A 10,466-nucleotide genomic window follows, 5' to 3' on the forward strand; every position below is an offset into this window, starting at 1 on the left:
CGCTTCCGGTTTTTGACGGCGCTTGTCGTTTTTGCCCGCTCAATCGCGCTTTCTCACGTCAATCCATTGCCTCGATCATGGCATTGCAACCGAGGCCGGTCTTAATGGAACTTGCACCTTGTTTGATTGTCAAGATGTAATTAAAAGGGAACCGTCTCTTGTACACCACCAATGCACCACACAAAACAGCCTGCTACACCTTCCGACACAAAACTACCATCCCAGTACAGACGATCTATGGTAAACATACATCTAAGAGGGGACCTGAACTAATTCTATATTTAATAAACCACTAAGGGCCATTTCCGCAACAATATATATCAGTCACGATGCGACCTTCATATCATCAGTGGAGAACCGCCAGCAAGGTGTCCCATACAGCTGCTGCTGCACCTTGCTGGGAGCGATAAGCAAGCTCCCATCAAGGTGCAGCAGTAGCTGTATGGGACACCTTGCTGGCGGTTCTCCATTGATGATATGAAGGTCGCATAGTGACTGATATAAAAACCGAAAGGGTCACAGAGTTACAAGTGTATGGAAAGCCTCACTGCGTTGCCCTGATGAAGCCCCAACAAAGGCGAAACAAGGTCGGTAACTGTGAGTTTTGCATGCACTTGTGACAGTATCTGTATTTATAATCCGTAATGACGCACTGCTAGATGGTTCCTCTGGAACTTTGCAGGCAAGGCGGACGTGCATGGTGATGACGTCATGTTGTCCGCTCATTAGGTTGGAGAACCAGATTACAGATACCATTATATATATATATATATATATATATATATACAGACTTGGCATTTAATATGGAATATTTTTTTTTTCTTGACTTGGGTTTACTTTCTTAACTCAGTATATCAATCTGGTGAGTTTCTTTTACACTTTGGTGCTTTCTTTGTTAAAAGAACCATGTCACTGATTGTCTGTTGCAGCAAGAAGTCAGCAACAGGATTATATCACAGGTGGCGTGGCAAAATGTACAGACAGATGCATTTGATGATTGGCTTCACAGTCAGGTATACAAGGGTTGTTGCGTTCTGTATTAGTGGAAAACAACTGCTGCACGTCTCCAAAAGTTATTGCCGCTTCCTCTGGAGATGGTCCATCAACTCGACAATGCTGTTTGTCATGGAGTGGTGGCTTTACGAAATTACGGCATGAAACAGCGTGCTATTGCTCGGCAGTATGGCATCACTCAAGGTCAGGTGTCAAAGATCCTGAAACGAAATGCTCAGAGGGGTGTCCCTACTCCAATACCGAGGCCAGGACGTCCACGCAGAACCACAAGGAGAGATGCACCGGTTAGTCTGCAATGGCCGTACCAAGTCAGCTAATCGGCTTAGGGCTCAGTGGCAGCAACTGACAAATGTGCCTGTATCCAGAAGGCTAGTCAACCAACGACTGGTTCAAGCAGGCTATCGTGCCAGGCGTCCCCTGAGAAAGCCACGCCTGACCAGACAACACAGCCAGCGCCGATTGCAGTGGGCCAGAGAGCACCGTCAATGGCAGCCAGGACACCGGAATCACGTGACCTTCAGTGACGAGTCTAGATTTCTGGTCTATCGTCAAGATGGCCGTGTCCGAGTGCGCAGACAAGTGCATGAAGCCCACAACGAAGATTGTATAGTGCCAAGAGTCCAAGCTGGAGGTGGTGGGGTGACCGTTTGGGCTGCTTTTCATGCAGGGGGCAAAACTGACCTGGTTGTTCTGAATGGAAACCTGAACCAGTTCAAGTACAGGGTCATTCTGGAAGAAACATTGCTTCCATTAGCTCGTGCAGCCTTTCGAGGAAACTTTGTCTTCCAACATGACAATGCACGGCCTCATCGTGCTCGCATGATCCAACACTTTCTTGCTGACCGTGGTATAGAGCATATGGAGTGGCCTGCCATGTCCCCGGATATGAATCCGATAGAGAACTTGTGGGCAGAATTAACGCGTCAAATCGACAACTTGGACCAGCAACCGACCTCTTTTCGTGAATTGCAGCAGGCTATTGTCACTGCATGGCAAGCGATTCCTGTCGAAACCTTGGCAAACCTCGTGAACAGCATGCCTCGACGTGTACGTGCTCTCCTGAATGCTCGTGGGGGTTACACGAAGTACTGAACTGTAATTTTACTGTCCGTAATCCCAGTCATAATTTAGCTTTTGTTTTTGTTGAAATTTTTTTTGCCTAATGTGCAAAATAAGAGATACTTCTGGAAAACGTACAGACGTTTAACACAGTACTGTCCGTGAATTGAGTTCGATATCAGTTTACATCACTTTCAAGGATCCATTTATTTGCTTCGAAATGTCAAATGTGGTTTTTGTTTCTTTTAAAGGTCACATTAACAAAATCTAGAATAATTTCAACATAATTCCAATGAACTTTTGGTTCTAAGTCATCTTGAAAAGTAAGTTCACCCCCACAAAAAAAATATTCCATATTAAATGCCAAGTCTGTATATATATATATATATATATATATATATATATATATATATATTGTTATGAATTTGGGTAGTGATATATGCAGAGCAGAGTAGATCTGAGTAGGTACCATGCTTCGGGATGTCGCGGTAAGGAACACCTCCTGTAATAAGTCATGTGTAAGTGTTTTGTCAGTGAAGATGTATGATTGTCAAGGAGATTCGAGTGATAGGTAGTGTAGGGGTTAATGAGTAGAGCCCTTGTATGTCTCACCTGGTAATCAAACCTTTGTCCCTTATGGCACTGCAGACCACACAGACACTTGGTTAGGATTCCCTTAGTACAACACTAATGACGCCCTTTCCCCCTGACATGACTTAGGAAGAGAGCAGGCCAGAACACCGCCACACACGGCCGCCACCATTTGCACCTCCGAGAGGCCTATCCGCCTCGCATAGCACGTGCTGTGACCAAGGAGCAGGAGCGGGAGTGAGAGTGATGCAGTGGGCGTGACCTGAGCGAGCCGGCGAGTCGGTGGAGGCTCTGATTGGCAGGACAGTGCGCCAATGCTGACGTCACCGGCCGGGGATATTAACAGGGCCGGACGCCATTTCGGGCAGATGGAGTAGGACTGGCAGTTGAGTGACATTCCTGGCAGTGAGAAGTTCGAGTCACGAGTGGAGAGTTGTGAGTTGGATCCCGAGACGAGTTGCATTCGCAGAGTTGGCAGTTGAGCCATAGGGAGTTCGTTTTGGGCAGCAGAGAGAGAGAGATGTTCAGTTGGAGTTCCGGTGCGAGCGAGTTGAGACTCGGCGTGTGGAGTTGCGCAGAGTGTAGTGAGTTCGTGTGCAGAGTTGAGCTCGTGCGCAGAGTTGAGTTCGTGCGCAGTTCGAGAGTTGATGAACGAGCGCCGAACGCCAGTTGGTTCGCAGTCGAGTTGAGAGAGGCCTGGCTTGCTGGTTGAGTTTGTTTGTGAGTTGGATCCTGAGTGAGTTACGCACGAGTGAGCAGTTGCGCACCAGTTGGATTCCTGGCAGTCGTCCCGGTGATCCAAGTTGGCTTGTCGACCGTGTACGAGGGTCGACCTCATGGTGACTGGTGCTTGGTGCTCGGTGCTTTGCAACTTGGAGCGAGGCGTGCCGCGGGACGAAAGGAGCTGCGTGTTGGACGGCGGCCAAAGCCAACGACGAGACAGATAAGACCACACGTTTTGTGGACATTTTACATGACGAACGTGTTCTTTTTAATAATTCATATTCCCTCTTTGCCCCTTACAGGAACGGAGCTACGCCGGCGCGCTGCAGTTAAGCGCTTCCGCAGCCTCCATTTTCCTTCTTCATCCCGCGCGGCCATAGCCGAATCCGTGTTTGGGTAGTTGCCTCCGAATAAGACCGTTTAGACCATCCGCGACTCTGGTGTTAACCGGACTTGCGCGACAGTACTTTGCTTGTTATATACATACAAAATACCTACCAAGATGCAAAAGCAGAATTGCCCACATGAAGCACGAGAGCTTCTTCAGAATGGGCTGCGTTTGGGGTTGCCACCACAATCCAACCACCAGGAGGTAACCGCACACGGTGCTCCACACCTACACATCCAACAGAAGTGCTGCATCAGGAAACCTGCCATTACATGCACACACTCAAATGACCATTGCAATTACAGATCAAGGTCGTCAAGTAGAGAAAGGCTTTCACATCATCAAAACCTGTGGTCACCTCATCGCACAAACACAAGCTGATGTGCCACAAAGTAATGAAATAAATAGATGTGTTCAGAAAGTGTGAGACGGTGACAATCAGGTGACCTTAAAATATCCCTCCAGTATGCTTGAACTTTCCGAAAACCCAACAGATCATGAGATCGAGCATTTAATTATAACGTACTTAAATGGTGCAAAATCTGCCCCACCCCTTCCTTCCTTCTCATTGGCAGAACTTCCTGAACGTCCGGATCCGACAATCCCCCACCCCACCCCACCCTGCCCCTCCCCTCCCCTTCCCTTCCCTTCCCTCGACCACACGCTGTTTCTCTATTCTCCCCCCCCCCCCAAGGTTTTGCTATCCCCCCCCCTTCACACCCACACTGATTCTCTATCCTAAACCCCCACCCCCCCCCCAGACCCACGCTGTTTCTCTATGCCCCCGTCTTCACGCCCACAATGTTTCTCTATCCTTCCCCCCCCCCCCCACGCTGCTTCTCTATCCCCCACCCCCCACGCTGTTCTTCTATCCCCCCCCGTCTTCACGCCCACAATGTTTCTCTATCCTTCTCCCCCCCCCCCCACGCTATTTCTCTATCCCCCACCCTCCCCCCACGCTGTTTCTCTATCCCCCACCCCCCACGCTGTTTCTCTATCCCCCAACCCCCCCCCCCCATGCTGTTTCTCTATCCCCTGCCCCCCTCCATGCTGTTTCTCTATCCCATGCCCCCCCCCACACATTTTCTCTATCCCCCCCCCACACTGTTTCTCTATCCCCCCCACGCTATTTCTCTATCCACACCCCCCCATGCTATTTCTCTATCCACCCCCCCCCCCCCCCCACGCAGTTTCTCGATCCCCCCCCCCCCCACACACAGTTTCTCTATCCCCCATACCCCCCACGCTGTTTCTCTATCCCCCCATACCCCCCACGCTGTTTGTCTATCCACCCCCCCACCCCCACGCTGTTTCTCTATCCCCCACCCCCCACGCTGTTTCTCTATCCCCCCCACGCTGTTTCCCTATCCACCCCCCCGACGCTGTTTGTCTATCCCCCAACCCCCATGGTGCTTCTCGATCCACCCCCACCACCACGCTGTTTCTCTATCTCCCACCCCCCATGCCGTTTCTCTAAACCCCCACCCCCACGCTGTTTCTCTATCCCCCACCCAACATGCTGTTTCTCTATCCCCCCCCCCATGCTGTTTCTCTATACCCCCCCCCCCCACTATTTCTCTATCCCCCACCCCCCATGCTATTTCTCTGTCCCCCACCCTCCCATGCTATTTCTCTATCCCCCACCCCCTCATGCTGTTTCTCTATCCCCCACCCCTCCCCTCACGCTGTTTCTCTATCCCCCACCCCTCACGCTGTTTCTCTATCCCCCCCCCCTCACGCTGTTTCTCTATTCACCCCCCCCCCCACGCTATTTCTCTATATACCCCCCCCCCATGCTGTTTCTCTATCCCCTGCCCCCCAAGCTGTTTCTCTATCCTGCACCTCCCCATGCTGTTTCTCTATCCCCCACCCCCCATACTGTTTCTCTATCCACCCCCCCCCCCCACGTTATTTCTCTATCCCCCACCCACCCCCCACACTATTTCTCTATCCCACACTGTTTCTCTACCCCCCCCAACGCTGTTTCTCTATCCACCCCGCCCCCCCCCCAAGCTGTTTCTCTATCCCCCACCCCCCCATACTGTTTCTCTATCCCCCACCCCCACGTTATTTCTCTATCCCCCCCCCCCCCACAATATTTCTCTATCCCCCACCCCCCACGCTGTTTCTCTATCCCCCCCCCCCCACGCTGTTTCTCTATCCCCCACCCCCCCCATGCTGTTTCTCTATCCACCCCCAACCCCCACCCCCACGCTGTTTCCCCCCTCCATTTCTCTCCCCATCCCCCATGCCCAACGTTGTTTGCATTTCCTCCACACCTGCCCACTCTCCTCTACCTTAGGTCCACCTCCCTAACCCACCCCCCTCACCAGTAGAGGAACGAGAAGGATAGCAAGTACAGAGTCCCAGGTCGTCCACACAGCACTGAGAACCGCCGCCGCGCGCTCACTCCCGCTCAACCACCACAGTAACCATAGGACAGGTGCGGCAGCGAAGGCAAATGCGCACAGGTATGCGGCACGTCGAGCCAAACCCCGCACCCCTGTGGGACCCCCGAGCACAGCAGCGAGCCGAGCCAGGCGAGTCGCCAGCGCTTCCGCGCCGAGGTTGAGGCAAGTGAAGGGCAGACCCACGACGGCGAGGGCCAGAGGCGTGCCGGACGTACGCACACCCGAGAGCCAGGTTCGCACCAGCGACGTGAGGGCACGCTTAAAGGGGTGCAGGAAGGTGCCGCACAAAGCCGCCCACAACAGCGGCCGCAGGAAGGCTTCGAGGATGCACGCAACGGCTGCTGCGGCGCCACACGCCAACGCCACGAAGATGAGCGCTCCGGTGTTGTAGAACGCTTGCTTCACGCTGCGGTCAAGTTTGAGGGGAAGCTGTGAGAAACTCGGCCCTGGAACGGGCGCCGGTTCCACCATGGTGTACGAACACCGCACTGGTCCAATGACTGCCAGTGCCGCATGCCCTTCGCAAGAGAAAGTGGAAAAGAGTGGGGGTGGGCGTGTCAGTGGGCGTGTCAAATAAGCGAATAATGGGCAGCTCCAAGAGGCAGTATGATTGCCGCATTTCTCGCCCCGCCCATCTCTGCAGGAGTGAGAAAGACGTTTACAACTGATGCAAAAATTATTAGTTTTAATAGATTTCACATCCTCTCTACTTTTTGTACGGTATTACATCTATCCTCAGTGTATGGTGTTAAATCCATCCGGCAGCATATGGTGTTAAATCCACCTTTACAGTGTATGGTGTTAAATCCACCTTTACAGTGTATTGAAGGAGCTGCGCTCCAACGCGAGTCGAAAGAATTGACGCGACCAAAGACGGAATTCGTCCGAGTTGCTTTAATGAAACAAAACAGCTCACGTATTCTGACAAGCCCGTTTATCGGGCAGCAATATATATTTATGCATTTATGCAATTTATGCATTTATGCAATACAATATTTATGCAAGCCCAACATTTATGCCGGGGCGTTTGCCCGGGAAAACCGAGACCGGGCATGCCCGGGTGTCAAGGGCGAGTCCTGGAAAGGCGAGTCTGGACATGCCCGGGCGTCCTGGACGCGGCCTGGCAAGTCGAGGCTGGGCGTGCCCGAGCGCTCTGGGCGAGCCCTGGAAAGGCGAGAGCGGGCATGCCCGGGCGTTCTGGACGCGGCCTGGCAAGTCGATGCTGGGCGTGCCCGGGCGCTCTGGGCGAGCCCTGGAAAGGCGAGAGCGGGCATGCCCGGGAAAGACGAGACCGGGCGTGCCCGGGAGGTTCGGGCGTGCCCGGGAACAGCGAGTCCGGGCATGCCCAGGAGTGGCGCGTCTGGGCCCGTCCGGACGAGCCCGGCACGGCGATCGCGCCTTGGCCGCGTCCTGGCAGGTGCAAGGCGATTGTGTACATTCAGCGGGAACCGCTACACATGCCCCTCCAGAATCGACCTGCACCGGCAGGGTCAATTTAAGGGGGGTCCGGATGACCTGGCCGAAACGACCCCTGGAGGGTCGTGGGGGGGGGGGGGGGTCTGATCCGGTGGTGGGTGGTCGAGCGGGGGGAACTGTGGACGGGGGGCGGCCTCGCCGCGGAGGAAGGGCCAACCGTGGTGGTCGGTTGACGTCCACGTGCGCCGGTTTGAGGCGGTCCACAGAGATCCGGTCCGACCGGCCGCCGACGTCGATGACGAAGGACTTGTCGCCCCGTCGCAGGACCCGGAAGGGCCCGTCGTACGGCGGCCGGAGTGGCCCCCAGTGCGCATCATGACGCACAAAGACGTACTCCGCTGTGCGAAGCGCCGGGGGGACGTAGGACTGGGGGCCACCGTGGCGGGACGTTGGCACGGGGGCAAATCGTCGGGCGGCCTCCTGGAGGTGTCGGAAATGGCGAACAGCCAGGAATAGACCGAGCAGCTCGCGGTCGAACGTGCTGTATTTTAACTCGTTCAGCCGGAGTTGCCGGCTGAAAAAAGCGAGTGGCTGCAAAACCCCGTCCACCCATTGTTCATGGACGGCGCCCACCGCGTAGTTGGAGGCATCCGTAGTGAGGGCGATGGGCGCGTTGAGCACCGGGTGAGCCAGCAGCGTTGCGTCGGCGAGGGCCCGTTTTGCGCTCGCGAAGGCCTCGCTCCAACACAAGTCGAAAGAATTGACGCGACCAAAGACGGAATTCGTCCAAGTTGCTTTAATGAAACAAAACAGCTCACGTATTCTGACAACGGGCAGCAATATATATTTATGCATTTATGCCGTGCATTTATGCAATTTATGCATTTATGCAATACAATATTTATGCAAGCCCAACATTTATGCCGGGGCGTTTGCCCGGGAAAACCGAGACCGGGCATGCCCGGGTGTCAAGGGCGAGTCCTGGAAAGGCGAGTCTGGACATGCCCGGGCGTCCTGGACGCGGCCTGGCAAGTCGAGGCTGGGCGTGCCCGGACGCTCTGGGCGAGCCCTGGCAAGTCGAGGCTGGGCGTGCCCGGGCGCTCTGGGCGAGCCCTGGAAAGGCGAGACCGGGCGTGCCCGGGAGGTTCGGGCGTGCCTGGGAACAGCGAGTCCGGGCATGCCCAGGAGAGGCGCGTCTGGGCCCGTCCGGACGAGCCCGGCACGGCGATCGCGCCCTGGCCGCGTCCTGGCAGGTGCAAGGCGATTGTGTACATTCAGCAGGAACCGCTACAGTATGGTGTTAAATCCACCTTTACAGTGTATGGTGTTAAATCCATCGTCGCAGTGCAAGGTATTAAATACATCGTCGCAGCATATGGTGTTAAATCAACCCTCAGTGTATGATGTTAAATCCACCTTTACAGTGTATGGTGTTAAATCCACCTTTACAGTGTATGGTGTTAAATCCACCCTCAGTGTATGGTGTTAAATCCATCCGGCAGCATATGGTGTTAAATCCACCTTTACAGTGTATGGTGTTAAATCCACCTTTACAGTGTATGGTGTTAAATCCATCGTCGCAGTGCAAGGTATTAAATACATCGTGGCAGTGCAAGGTATTAAATACATCGTCGCAGCATATGGTGTTAAATCAACCCTCAGTGTATGGTGTTAAATCCACCTTTACAGTGTATGGTGTTAAATCCACCTTTACAGTGTATGGTGTTAAATCCACCCTCAGTGTATGGTGTTAAATCCATCCGGCAGCATATGGTGTTAAATCCACCTTTACAGTGTATGGTGTTAAATCCACCTTTACAGTGTATGGTGTTAAATCCATCGTCGCAGTGCAAGGTATCAAATACATCGTCGCAGCATATGGTGTTAAATCAACCCTCAGTGTATGGTGTTAAATCCACCTTTACAGTGTATGGTGTTAAATCCATCCGGCAGCATATGGTGTTAAATCCACCTTTACAGTGTATGGTGTTAAATCCACCTTTACAGTGTATGGTGTTAAATCCATCGTCGCAGTGCAAGGTATTAAATACATCGTGGCAGTGCAAAGTATTAAATACATCGTCGCAGCATATGGTGTTAAATCCACCTTTACAGTGTATGGTGTTAAATCCACCTTTACAGTGTATGGTGTTAAATCCACCTTTACAGTGTATGGTGTTAAATCCATCGTCGCAGTGCAAGGTATTAAATACATCGTGGCAGTGCAAGGTATTAAATACATCGTCGCAGCATATGGTGTTAAATCAACCCTCAGTGTATGGTGCTAAATCCATCCTCGCAGCATATGGTGTTAAATCAACCCTCAGTGTATGGTATTAAATCCATCCTTGTGGTGCATGGTATTAAATCCATCGTCGCAGTACAATGTATTAAATCGACCTTCGCAGTGTATGGTATGAAATCCATTCTCGTAGTGTATGGTATTAAATCCACTCTCAGTGTATGGTGTTCAATCCACCCTCGTGGTGTATAGTATTAAATCAATCCTCATTTAAGTCCGCCTGATGAAAACTCGTGCTCGCCAACTTGAAAGACTCCGCAATAAAACAGGTCTCACAATTCACTCCCAAGCCTACAAGGACCACCTACAACACTACAAAGATGCCCTCTCCCGCGCCCGCTCCGCCTACTACTCTCAAATTATCCACTCTGGCTCCGGAAACCCAAAAGCACTCTTCTCTACAATAAACAAACTCCTCAGCCCCCTGAACACCACCACCCAGTCATTCACAGGAAACAACAGCATCTCCTTCCTTTCATTCTTCCAACGCAAAGTTGAAAACATCTACAACAGCTTGACCACCGCCGCACCCGCTCCCCCTCAAACCACCTGCCCCCCCTTA

General features: G+C 52.7%; 1 protein-coding gene across 2 annotated transcripts in view; it reads right to left on the reverse strand.

Moving 5' to 3' along the window:
- The window catches only part of TMEM245 (transmembrane protein 245), an 83,369-nt gene extending 76,618 nt beyond the window's left edge, over window positions 1-6,751 (reverse strand). The window contains exons 1-2 of one of the 2 annotated variants that reach the window (XM_068126957.2): window positions 6,106-6,751; window positions 3,886-4,003 (exon numbers count right to left, since the gene is read on the reverse strand). In XM_068126957.2, coding sequence (XP_067983058.2) covers window positions 3,886-4,003; window positions 6,106-6,657 — 670 coding nt within the window. In that variant the 5' untranslated portion in view covers window positions 6,658-6,751. The remainder of the gene's footprint in view (window positions 1-3,885; window positions 4,004-6,105) is intronic. The other variant, XM_068126956.2, reaches the window with a different exon arrangement.
- Between the last annotated feature and the right edge of the window lie 3,715 nt (window positions 6,752-10,466).

The sequence above is a fragment of the Myxine glutinosa genome, chromosome 10 (genome assembly GCF_964187855.1).
Source record: "Myxine glutinosa chromosome 10, kmMyxGlut1.1, whole genome shotgun sequence".
NCBI classification, from domain to species: Eukaryota; Metazoa; Chordata; class Myxini; order Myxiniformes; family Myxinidae; genus Myxine; species Myxine glutinosa.